Below are 13,269 nucleotides of genomic sequence, written 5' to 3'. Positions count from 1 at the left end.
GGACAGAGATATCATTAGAAAAAGAGACTAATATTCTTGGAGAACATCAACGCAAATATTCTCAGAAAAACCTTAGTGACCAGAATCAACAATATATTCAAGGGCTGATACAGTAGATCAGGCGGATTTCATTCCAGGGATGCAAGGATGGTTCGATAGATGTAACTCGATAGATGTAACAATGATAGACCTTATAAACAAAAGACCCAAACCATAGAGTCACATCACATGCAAAGAAAAGTTCTAGCCTGTCTCCTTCCCCCTTCCCCATGCTGTGGCAGTGCTCGGTGCATGTGGGAGAGGCCACATGCCTGGCCATGTCCAGCGTACCCTGATCAGTGTGCTGAGAATAACATGTGCATGGTTGCAGTGGAGGGTCACAGCAGCAGAGCTGCTGGTAAGGTACTCGGCAAGGCAGGTGGTGCTTCACTGGCGAGCTCTCAGCCATGTTTCAGTTCATGCTCCCCTTAGCAGTTCCTCTCTGCTTTAACTTGGGGGACCAGAGCAAAAGTACCAAGAAAAGGGGGCAGGGCTTATGCAAGATACACAGTCAGAAACTACATTTTAGAGATGAATCCTGCTTCCCTAAATATACCTGCATCTGTCTTCAAGGATATGTAAATATACGTTCTTGCAGATAAAGACCAGACAGATGGTGGCTTTTTGCCCCTCAGAGCTCTCACTGGGATTTACTAGAACCCGGGACCATGACTGGGAAGAAATTCGCCTCTACGTGTGCTGAGAGCTGATGCTCTTCCAACAGTACCTGAGTTCAGGGGACTTGGATGGGTGCATGTCAGTGGGAAAAGTAGAGCCATCACCCCTCATGGCACAGGCTATGGCAACTGGAAGAGGGGCCGGGCAGAGCCTGATGCTGAGAGCACCCTGGGGATCAGCGGTGAGTGTGCCATAGGTTTGCTGGGTCAGGAGCATTTCCCCGCAGGCAGGGGCGTGTACCTTCGCATCGGGGGACACTGGCGCTCCAGACCACATTCCCGTCCTGTAGGATGCAGGTGATAGACTCGGAGCCCTGCGTCTTCACAAAGCCATCGTCACAGTGGAAGGACACGGAGCTCCCCAGGAGGAAGCGGTCCCCAAACCGCCGTCCGTTGGTGGGGATTCCTGGGTCATGGCACTCGTTTTGGCCAAATGCTGAAAAGGAAGGGTGGGGGAAACAACAGTGTAAAGGGAATAGCAAGTCCCTGGGGATTTGAGTGTCATCCAAAGAGAGGAAGTGAGCACACGTAGAAGCCAGCCACTTCCCCGGCTTTGTTATAGGACCTGCGACAGATACTGGGTATGAGCCGCTTTCAGTGTGGGCAAGACAGATGGACACAGGCAGGGAGCACTGCGTACAGCCACAGATGAACATGTCAGAGTGTCTGGCCATTTGACAGAACTTCTGTGCCCTGTGGAAGGTGGGAGAGAGGCAGAGGGTGGAAGGGTCTTGGTGGGAATGTCTGGGGAGGGCCCCTGCATTTTGTGCTTCTATAATGATCTGATGCAGGGAGGAACTGTTTCACTGACAGGACCAGCAATATCAAGCCTAGATCCCAGACATTCCAAAATACAGTGAAACCATCTTTGGCAAAGCCTCGGATTAGCCTTGAAGAGAAGTAGGGGTGGGTACAATCACAATTCACTATCACTCATGGTAACATTATCATCTGATGTGGCTCCCCCATGTGCATTTAAGTCTATGCTCTCAAATACAATCAATTTGGCTAGTAGGAGCCTGTGGCAGAGAACTGTGTTGCCAGAGAAAGATTCACCGAATTACACGAATGCCAGTGTCCTAATCCAGCACTCATGAGTCCAAATGCCTCAATCCTACTGCTGTATTTCCTTGTTTCTGGGAAGATGGATAGAAGGATGGATAAATAATGGGTGGATAGATAAATGAACGATGGATGAATAGATGGATGCTTGGATGGATGGATGGATGGATGGATGATAGATGGATGAATGATGGATGCAGGCATGAGCAGAAGAATGGATAGATCGATTTGGGGTGGCTGGATATGAAATGGGTAGATGGATGAACTGATGATGAGAAGAAAAACGTGGATATATTAGATGATATATGGTGGACATGGTCACCGAGTGAATGGTCAATGGATGGACAAATGGGGTGGGGTAGGCCGAAACATGACTCATCATTGGAAAGATGCATTTAGCACAGGAAGCAAAAGGCCAACAAAGTAGTCAAGGACATATGTTACATACATGTGTTCCTGAATTTGATCTCTCACACTGAAAATAAAATAGGAAAAGGAAGAAAGGGAGGAAGGGCAGAAGAAAGGGAGAAAGGAGAGGGGGAAGGGGAATCGAGAAAGAGGGAAGGAGGAAGGGATAACATCAGGGAGGAAGAGACAGTATGAAAAGTGATCGCCAGGTGGACCAAGGCTGGACTCCATGTCAGTGGATGGGCCTGTGCTGCCCTCTCGGTCATGTGCTCACCCACCCACCAAGGCCAGCCCTGCTGTGGCCACAGGGAGAACTCACTTGTGTATGTGATGTTGAACCCTCTGCCTGTGGTGGAGTGGTCGGACTGGAATTCCAGGCGCACGATGTGTCCGCTGCTGGCCAGCTGGGGAGGCACCTCATTGCCTGAGAATGTCCCCAGCACGGTGACCTCAGAGACGCTGTCCTCCTTCACGGCCAGGAAGTCGAACTGGGGCTCCACGTCGAAGTCGTTGAAGATGAGATGGATTCTGCTGCCCAGCTCAGCGATGATGAGCCACACACAGTTCATGTTGTTGCCGTACTCCTCCGGGTAGTTTGGGGAGAGGATAACGCCCGAGGAGGCCGTGAAGTTGAAGAAACACGAGACTGTGGGCAGACAAGCTGTCAGCAGCTTTGCTGGCACTGAAGGACATGCCCGGGGCTGCCGGATGCTGGACAGTGAGGGGCTGAGGCCACTGTGCTCCCCCAGAAACCCTCTTCCCAGCATTCACCCCACCTCAATACTTCACCTCAGACACCCCATCTTCCCAGTCCCACCCTAGTCACGCTGTTACCTCAGATGCCCTCCTCCCAGCACTCACCCCAGATGCTCTGTCACGCAGACACCTCATCTTCCTGGTGCTTACTAAGACCCTATCACCTCAGAGACTCTTCCCAGAACTCATTCCAGACACCTTGTCACCTCAGACACTCCTTTTCCCCAATGCCCCAGACACCTTCCTGTCACCTCATATGCCCCTCTTCCTAGCATCTACCCCAGATACCCTGTCACCTCAGATGTCCTCTTCACAGCACCTGCCTCAGACACCTTGTCACCTCAGACGCCCCCTCTTCCCAGTCCCAGCCCAGTCCTGTCACTTCAGATGCCTTCTCTATCCAGTGTCTGTCCCAGACACTCAGTCACCTCAGATCCTCCTTTTCCAAGCACCCACCCCAATGTTCTGTCACCTCAGATACCCCTCCTTCCCAGTCCCACCTCAGACACCCTGTCACCTCAGACATCTCTCCCCAGAGTCTGCACAAGACTCAGACAACCCCCTATTCCACCCTAGATGCTCGATCGCTTCAGACGCTCCTTTTTCCCCAGCACCCCAGACACTCTGTCACCTCAGACAGCCCCCTTTTTCCAGCACCTGCCCCAGATACACTGTTACGTCAGACAGCACCACCAGAGCACCACCACAGAACCACAGGGCGGGGCTTGAGTGACCCTGTGGACTTAGCTAGAATCCGTGGCAAAATCAGTGGTAACAGATCTAGAATGACCCCAGACACAGACCCCAGAATTGAGACAGGGCTGGTACCACTCAGGCTCTGCTGCTATGCAGACCGCCACATCCCCCCCCCCCCCCACGGGCACATTAGCTCAGGCAAGAGGACACAGGTAGGCACTGAGGTTGGGCAGGTGAGGGCAGGTAGGAGGATACAAGGTGGGCTGGGGTCACGCATCAGGTGGACACTCACACACGCAGCTGGGCTTGTTCCCCGACCACTGGTTGTTCTGCTGGCACGTGATCACCCGCTCGCCCACCAGCTCGAAGGCCGCCTGGCACTCAAATGTGAGCGAGTCCCCATGGAGAAAGCTGCTTCCCGTTCGCTTCCCGTAGGCAGGGATGCCTGGGTCCCCGCAGCCCCCCTTCTCGATTTCTGAAAGCAGGAAAGCAGAGGAAGCATTGTGACAGGTGGAGAAAAGAAAGCAAAGAACATTCTAGAAAATTCAGTAACACTCTAGAACATTCTGTAACACCGTAGAAAATTCTGTAACACTCTAGAACAGTCTGTAACACTCTAGATCATTCTGTAACATCCCTAGAACATTCTGTAACACCCTAGAAAATTCTATAACACTATAGAACATTCTGTAACACTCTAGATCATTCTGTAACTCCCTAGAACATTCTGTAACACACTAGAACATTCCATAAACTCTGGAACATTCTAGAACATCCTAGAAAATGCCACTGTGGCTTCCTTTCACCCATCATTGTTACAGTGTTGGGAGGAAGGAGTCACTGCCTGGCCCCAAGAGTGTGCATGTGGCCACACAGAGCAGATTTTATAGTTTGGACACTGGCTGGGATATGTTCCCTGACCCCTGCACAGCCAGCTCAGCACCCTTCACAGTCCTGAGCTTGGTTCACTTAATCTTTGAAAAAGGCACAAGAAATGTGAAGTGGAGCAAGGAAAGCCTCTTCAACAAATGGTGCTGGGAAAACTGGACAGATACTTACAAAAAAAAATGAACTCAGACCTCATGCCAGGCACAAAAGTCAGATCAAAGTGGATTAAAGCCCTCAATATCAGACCTGAATCCAAAAGGTACACGGAGGAAAACGTAGGCAGAACCTTCCATGACATTGAAGCTAAACGCATCTTTAAGGATGAAACATCACTGACCAAGCAAATGGAAACATAAACAAATGGGACTGTATTAAACTAAGAAGTTTCTGTACCACAAAAGAAATAGTGGCCGAAATACAGAGAGTCCATGGAATGGGAAAGAATATTTACCCAATACCCATCTGATAAGGGGTTAATATCCAGGATATATAAGACACTAGTAGAATTGTACAAGAAAAAAACCTCCGACCCCATCAAAAAATGGGGAGAAGAAATGAACAGAAGCTTCCTCAAAAAAGAAATACAAATGGCCAAAGGGCAAATGAAAAAAATGCTCTACATCGCTAATCATCAGGGAGATGCAAATCAAAACAATGAGATATCAACTCACACCATAAAGACTGGCACACATCAAAAGAACAAGAGCAACCAGTGCTGGCACAGATGTGGGGAGAAAGGGAGTCTCTTTCACTGATGGTAGGAATGTTGACTTTTTGGAAAATAATATGGGCATTCCTCAAAAAACTAGAAATTGTGTTTCCATATGACTAGTCCAGTCAGTTTTTATGTAAATCTGGCACAAATGGCTTCGTTCTTCTGTGCTGGGCATTTACATCACTGTTGCTCCTGACCTGGTCTTTACTGAGATTCATGTTATAAACTATGCAGGCCTCTGCAGCTTTCAGGTGAGGTGAAAGGAAAGATGCAGAACCAAAGCTCTCCTCCTTCAAACCTGAGTGCAGTGAAATATGCTTCAAATCCACCCACCCATGCATGTGGTGTTTGCTACATGCTGGCCTGTCCCTGAAGCTATTGGCCAAGGATGGATTCAGCCAGTCACTCTTTCACTCTCAAAGTGTCTCAGGATAACTCGGTGTCAGGCCTTTTCTGGGCATTGTTGGACCAGAGAGAAGGAAATCTGTCAGGGCAGAGCTGCAAGGAAGGATGCGGTGGGTTGTAGAAGCAGGAGTGCATGGAGACGACTGGAAGGAAGAGGAGGTGGGCGGGAAGGGCAGTGGGCGGGAAGGTGCACATAAGCCCCACAAAAGGGGCCCTGGGTGGCACCCAGTTCTGTCTCTGCACCCGGTCAGGTCTGTGCTGGGAGAGGTAAGGGGCCTCGGAGGGTCTCAGGGTAGGCAGATGTGTGTCCTTGCTCTTGTGTGTCCACTCCTAAGCTCCTGCAGGACTTGGGTGCAAAGCAGAGGGATGGTGACTCCGGTGATTGTCCCTTCACACACCCGAGTGCCCTTCTTTGGTGCTGGCACAGCCTCACCTGGCACCAACATCCAGCAGTGGTTGGGGGCACATAGCAGTCTCGTCTGTGCCAGCCTCAGCCGCCGCCCCTGCTTAGCCCTTGAGCTGGTGGCACTTAGTGGCGGCAGGGTGGCATGAGTGAGTGGGGGCCTCTGGGTGCTGGCCTGGCGCCGGCAGTGGCTCTGGGCCCGGGGGGAGTTGCACCACGTCTGAGCTCGGTGGAAGCAGCTCTCCCTGGATCCAAGGCGCCCTGTGACCTCGGCTACAAGGCAATATTTCTGTCACTGTCCTCCCGTTGTTCATCGATTTGCTGGAGCGGGCCCAGTAACATTGTGAAACCTGTTACTGTGTTTGGCATATTGAATACATCAAGGGGAGCTTGCCAGGCTTTGCCGTGCGGACAAGATACTATTGGCAGTTTGCCGGGCTTTCTGAGAGGGGCAGAGGAATCGAACTTATCCATGTTGGCCGCGTGCAAGGCAAACGCCCTACCCGCTGTGCTATCACTCCAGCCCAAGGTAATATTTAGGATAGGTAAAGGTAAAGGCCCTCCCGTTGATCGTCGATTTGCTCGAGCGGGCCCAGTAATGTCTCCATTGGAGACTTTGTTGTTACTGTGTCTGGCAGATCGAATACTCTCGGTAGCTTGCTGGGCTCTCCGAGAGGGGCGGAGGAATCGAACTCGGGTCGGCCATGTTGGCCGCTTGTAAGGCGAACGCCCTACCCGCTGTGCTATCGCTCAAATGAAAGCTTGGGTGCGGTGAACATGGCTAATGGCACGGGACCCTCAGTTGCTCCCCACACCCTGGCAAAAACGGTTGACGCACGTCTGCATGAGTGCAGCCTTGCCCCTGCCTTCTCCCCACTGGGAGCTAGAGGACCCTCGGGGACTAGGGAAAGCTAAAGTGGACTGCCCAAGGCCTGACATTTGGTGAGTGTGACCACCTCTCTGCGGGAGACGCCTCCTCGTTAGTTCTCTGGGCTCTGACTGGGTCAGGACAAACCTGCTGGACATTTGGGTGCTGGCCAGGACCTCAGGCCTCAGGGCCTGCAGCCAAGACTGTGGTGGGTCCTTTCCACTCACTGTCCTCCTCCTCCTCGCCCTGAAAACATGCCCCTAAAGCTCCCCCCCTCTCATGTTCTGTCCATGCGATGCATGTCCACTGGTTGTCCCTCTGTGGGTTCAACAAGCCCCCCACGAGCATGCCGGAGTTCCAGAGGGAAACACTAGAATCAACAAAGTGCAGGATCCGGAAGCTGAGTGGGGAAGTGTTTAACGACAGGAGACAGAAACCCTTGGTACTGGTGACTCCGGAACAGATGGGTCCACAGTCCTGGGAACTTCACGCTCTATCAATACCCCCGATGATCAGCCGTGCTGTCACTGTTACCCAAAGACGGTGTCAGAGCAGCCCCCGCAGGTCTGATATTCAAAACTTTTCCTCAAATCATGGTCACTGGGAAACTTCTATTCACTACCTTGGTCTTTGGTATGTTCTGTCCCCAACCTCCCCTCCCCCACCACCAAATTATGGGGAAACCTACAGATAAGTAGCTAGCTTGTTCAGGCTACTAATAAATGCTTTTAATCCAATTTGGAAATCACACATGCACTTATTTCAGAGTCCTCCCCGGGGGCAGTCTCCTTAGACAGAGGAGGTGTTTGCATGTCGAATCAATTGCTGTGGAAGCTCCATGTTCTCTGGCATCTGCAATGAGCTGACCTGGTAAATGGGCCCTGCGCCCTTTGAGAGATAACTAACAAGCTAAGAGCTTTAAGATACAGCCCTGTGATTTAATCAGCTCAACACCAAGCAGTTTTGTCAAATCCCATTATCTGGAGACAATGCCCACCATCCCTGGCCCTGAATTCATTAGGAAACCAGCACCTTCCTTCCAGAGCCTGAGATTTGACGTTCAATCGTTCTTTTTTAAGTTTCTACAGTTGAGAATGATTTATAGGAGGGCTACAGAGGGGCAAGCCATAATGTGCAAATCTTGCATAATGATTGTTTAATTGACACCCACAACTAAGGGTGCTTTAGCAAAAATTAAAAAAAAAATAGAAATAAGCAGCCCAGCAGGTAGAGCAGCACTGCAGGTGGTTTCAGCTGAGAAGAATCTTCCAGAAGCCTCAGTCTGGAGCTTTAGCAGAAGTTCCAGCTCCAGAGAAGACTTAGCAATGCCGAGCTTTCGGGAGATGACCCACAGCAAAGGAGACCGAAGTCTCACCAATGAGCCCCCATGTGCGGCAGCCACAAGCTTCCCAGAGTGATTCCAAATAACCCCAGTGGAAGCCGATTTCCCCTGGGAGAGGTCGAAGGCTTCAGCGTGAGTGTGAGGTGTACCATGGTGCCATGGGGCTCACTGATGGGCACCGGGTGTTTCCTGGGCAGCAACTTGGGGACTCAGACCCTGGGGTACTCAGTTCCCCTCATTTCTGCTGATGGCAACTCCCCAGGTCCTCAATTTGCTCCCCTTCTCTGTGTTCAGGGGCCCATACAATGGCGATAAATCACCAGGTTCCTGAGGGCTGGAGTGATAGGACAGTGGGGAGGGCACTAGTCTTGCACTCGGCTGACCCAGGTCAATCTCTGGCATCACATATGGTTCCTTGATCACCACCAGGTGTGGCCCCCCAACAGAAAAATAACCCAAAATAATCACTGTTCTTTACATCATCTTTCCTCTTTCCAGAATGGCCAGTTCAATGACCTGCATCTTTCTGAGGGCTCTAGGAGCTTTCCTGAGTGAGCCTCAGCCACAGGAACAGCCGCTGGCCTTGCTGTGGGCTGTGGGTCTGGCTCGGACATGCCCACCACTGCAGAATCTGCTACTCAATGTCAGAACATACATCTTCAATGAGAACAGTCCACAGATGTTTCACTTACTGGACTCCAGCAAAGCCTAGGTCAGGAGCACCAGCCACTGGTCCCTCCTGATGTTCCATGATACAACGATATGTTCTGAGATGCAGTATTGAAGAACTGGTTGTTATCAATCAAATCACCAGAAAACAAAATAAGTAGGAGATTTTGGTTAAGCTCTCATATACTTTCATGACCTGTAGTACGGTGGGGGTGGTCGTGGAAGGCAGCAGGAAGAACCGAAACTTTTGAGGAGATGCCTGAGCAGAGACACCCCCTGACTGGGATCCGGACTCTCTCCTGGCCTCTGAGTCAGACTGCGCTCTGCAACGGAGCTGAACCAGCTCCTGGACCACTTCGCGTGTCTTCTAGCCTCATCTTTAATAATCTGATGATAAACACTCTAGAAAGAAGAGTGTGTATTTTCACAGCAATCTTTGATATGTTCTGTAATGAGGCACATAGGGCCTCAAGATCTGTATCTGAGTCAAAGGCATAGACACGTGGAGTTTGCTGAGTGCAAGGAAAGTGCCTTAACCCCTGCAGTAATCTCTCCAGTCTCCACAAATGACCTTTTCCATCATATCAACGGCAACCATTCTTGGACAAAGCATGAAAGGGTGTTCCTGACTTAAAACGAGCACCAAAAACAGCCTGCTTTGTGATGCACTCACACGGCATGACTCAGGGTGAGGGAGGTGGGAATTCTAAGTGAAGGTCAGCTCAAGGGCAACCATGGTCCTGTCCCCACATCCTGTACTGCTTCTCCCTAAACATAAGCTACGTGGCAGGGAAAGAGCAGGAAGCGTAATGAGCAGCGACAGAGCGGGGGGGGGGCAACCTGGCTGCTCCCTCGCATAGAGCAGCTTCCCTCCCATCCTGAGCCCGAGCTTGTCATGCCTCACAAAACTTCAAAGACTGAAGGGCAAACTCATTTTCTGTGCTTGATCCTCCTGGTGGGGAGGGAAAAAATCAAATGCTATTGTGTGAATTTATCATAATATTGTTCAAGGGGAAAACTCATAAAAACCCGATCTGCGGCTCACTTGGTTTGATGTATCCTCGTCTACAGCCATCACTTAGGGAGAAGAGCAGCATCGGGAATGCAGCTTGCCAGGGGGCCAGCCCTGCACCGCCTCAGCCCTGCACCCCCACTGTGGGGCGGTGTCTGCACCCTTAGTCCTGCACCCCCTGCGCCACAAGGGGTGTCTGCACCTTTAGTCCTGCACCTGCAGTACCTCACCCCTCCACCAGGAGGCAGTGTCTGCACCACCCCAGCCTGTCTGCACCTTTAGTCCTGCACCTGCAGTCCGAAACCCTCCACCAGGGGGCGGTGTCTGCACCCCACCCTGTCTGCACCTTTAGTCCTGCACCCCTCCACAAGGGGTTGGTGTCTGCACCCTGCAGTCCTGCACCCCTCCACCAGGCGGCAGTGTCTGCACCCACAGTCCTGCGCCTGCAGTCTCGCACCCCTCCACCAGGGGGCGGTGTCTGCACCTTTAGTCCTGCACCTGCAGTCCCTCACCCCTCCACCAGGAGGCAGTGTCTGCACCACCCCAGCCTGTCTGCACCTAATCCTGCACCTGTAGTCCTGAAACCCTCCACCAGGGGGCGTTGCCTGCACCCTTAGTCCTGCATCTGCAGTCCCGCACCCCTCCACCAGGGGGCGGTGTCTTCACCCCACCCACCCTGTCTGCACCTTTAGTCCTGCACCTGCAGTCCCGCACCCCCCCACCAGGGGGCGTGTCTGCATCCGCACCCCTCCTTCCTGTCTTTCCCTCCCCTGAATTGGATCCACAGTCGGATTTCTCTGTACTGAGAATAAACACATTCCAGGGGACAGTGGGAAACAAGATCAACCATAGCAGTGTCCAAGACTAATTTAAAAGGAAAAGAAAAAGGGAAAAGTCAAGGAGAGGAGTGCTCTAGTGAGCGGGGCGTTGGACTGGCTTAACTCTGCGAGATTATTCACCCTCTGGAGTAGATCATGTTCTTCGTATATAACATCACAGTCATCACATTCTTGATGACACTCGGTTTCCTTGGCAAGAGCTGCATGAGGAAAATGAGCAAGCCCATGGCTCCCCCCAGCAGCACAGGCTGCGATTGGATGCAGAATTTAGGGGAAGATTTCCACAATCAAGGCAGGGCTCCGACTCCTGAGAGAGGAACAGCAGGACAAGGTCCCTCCCTCCCTCCCTCCCTCCCTTCCTCCTTCCTTCCCTCCCTCCCTCTCTCCTGCCCTTTCTTCCTCCCTCTCTCCCTCTCCTGTCCTTCCTTCCTTCCTTCCTTCCTTCCTTCCTTCCTTCCTTCCTTCCTTCCTTCCTTCCTTCCCTCCCTCCCTCCCTCCCTCCCTCCCTCCCTCCCTCCCTCCCTCCTTTCTTTCTTTCTTTCTTTCTTTCTTTCTTTCTTTCTTTCTTTCTTTCTTTCTTTCTTTCCCTCTTTCATCCGTCCTTTCCTCCCTCCCTCCCTCCCTCCCTCCCTCCCTCCCTTCTTTCCTTCCCACATCCAGATGTACTCAGGGCTTCTCTTGACTCTGTCCTCGAGGGTCACTCCCGGAGGGGTGCAGAACTGACCCGGGGTCCTCAGGCTGCAAGGTGCACCCTGCCCCCATTGACCCTCCCTCCACTTTCTTTAGGAAGTTCGAGCACTGTGAATGGGGCATGTTGTTGTAACTGATTTGCATTTCCCTGTCAACTCACGGGGTACAACCTGGCCCTGGGCACCTCCTGGGGTGAGGGCAAGCCAGGCCCCTGCCTGCCGGTCTGTGGGTGAGTCTGGAGGCTTCATCGAGTCACGAGCCGAGTCCCTCTTCAGGACGTGCTCGGGAAGCATGGGAGACACTTCCTCCTGCCTCGGTCTCCCCCAGGTTGTTCGAAAGCAAGAGCATCGCTCCCACGTCCACACGGTAAGGAGCAGGGCTGCCGCCAGGCAGGTGGGGCTCACGTGTGACCCTGCAGACTCTGAGCCCACAGACCCCTGTCTCAGGAGAGGCCTCCACTCGAGACAGGATGACGGCGGCAGTGGTGCCGGGCCCTGCCTGGGAAGGCACATGGGAGTCAGAGGTTGCCGCTGCCCCATCCCAGGCCCTGCCCAGGCATCTCTGTCCCCGACCGCCCCACCGTACTCAGCACAGCCAGACATACAGCCCCACGACACACATCCCAGGGACTGTAGTGCCTCTGTGAGACAGAGAAGGGGCAGAGGGGTGAGCCCAGGAAGCACCTGCCACTTAACCCGCCAGTGATGCCACTGTGCAGTCCCAAGGCGAGGAAGAAGACAGGGGGAAAAGGGCAGGGTGCGCCTTGCAGGCTGAAGACCCCGGGTAAGATCCCATCCTCGGGTCTCAACCCTGAGTCCTTTAGGGGCGGAGGTGAAGAAGTGCAGTTCCCCGCACACGGGTTAGTGGAAGGCTGCTGGTCACTTGCGGCTCAGAGTCCTGGCCGGACCCCAGCAGCCCCCAGAGAGCTGGGTACAGGGGTGAGAAAAGGGGGGGTGTAGAGGAGAGTGAGAGGGGTGCAGGGGAGAGAGCGGGAGGGGTGCAGGGGAGAGAGCGGGAGGGGTGCAGGGGAGAGAGCGGGAGGTGCGGTGGGGGCTGTCCCAGTGTCATGTGGGTGGGTGGGGCGGTGAGGCCAGGTAGTGAAGCTTCTGGTTGATCTTCCTGAACCGAACAGAGAAGGCTGTGGGGGAGGAGGCTGGCCCCGGGGACGGCCCCAATGCCCTTGCATGAGGAAGTGGTCTTGATTTGTCCTTGGGTGCCAAGGGGCATCGCCCCAGCCCACTCCCAGCCAGTGCCCACCCCCTGGGGAAGCCCCTACCTTGGTAGACGGCCTTGAAGCCGGGCGAGGCGATGCTGTCGTCCGACTGGAGGTGCAGCCACATCTGGTTGCTCAGGCTGACGATGAGGTCGGGCACGCTCGAGCCTGTGAGGCTGTGGAGGGGTGGGGGAATCAGTCAAGGCTCGGGGAGGGGCTTCCTGCTCACCGAAGGGGGCACCACCCGGCACCTCTGTATGTGTCTGTCCATCTGTCTCTGTGTCCACGTGTCTGTCTCTCCGTTTCTGTGTCCACATGTCCATCTGTGCGTCTCTGTATGTGTCCGTCTGTCTCTGTCCATGTGTCTGTCTGTGCATCTCTGTGTCCATGTGTTCATCTGTGCATCTCTGTATGTGTCTGTCTGTCTCTGCATCCACATGTCTGTCTGTACATCTTTGTATGTGTCTGTCTGTGTATCTGTGTCCACATGTCCGTCTGTGCATCTCTATATGTGTCTGTCTGTCCATCTCTGTGTCCACGTGTCTGTCTCTCCATCTCTATGTCCACATATCTGTCTGTGCGCCCCT

General features: G+C 53.0%; 1 protein-coding gene across 1 annotated transcript in view; it reads right to left on the bottom strand.

Annotated features, from left to right (window-relative positions):
• CSMD1 (CUB and Sushi multiple domains 1) overlaps window positions 1-13,269 on the bottom strand; it is a 968,167-nt gene that overhangs the window by 149,279 nt on the left and 805,619 nt on the right. Inside the window, exons 12-15 of the mRNA XM_056113926.1 lie at window positions 12,746-12,858; window positions 3,931-4,113; window positions 2,506-2,832; window positions 958-1,152 (exon numbers count right to left, since the gene is read on the bottom strand). Coding sequence (XP_055969901.1) covers window positions 958-1,152; window positions 2,506-2,832; window positions 3,931-4,113; window positions 12,746-12,858 — 818 coding nt within the window. The remainder of the gene's footprint in view (window positions 1-957; window positions 1,153-2,505; window positions 2,833-3,930; window positions 4,114-12,745; window positions 12,859-13,269) is intronic.

This window comes from Sorex fumeus, unplaced genomic scaffold (assembly GCF_029834395.1).
Source record: "Sorex fumeus unplaced genomic scaffold, SorFum_2.1 ptg000024l, whole genome shotgun sequence".
NCBI classification, from domain to species: Eukaryota; Metazoa; Chordata; class Mammalia; order Eulipotyphla; family Soricidae; genus Sorex; species Sorex fumeus.
This window is presented reverse-complemented; position numbering and strand designations above follow the sequence as displayed.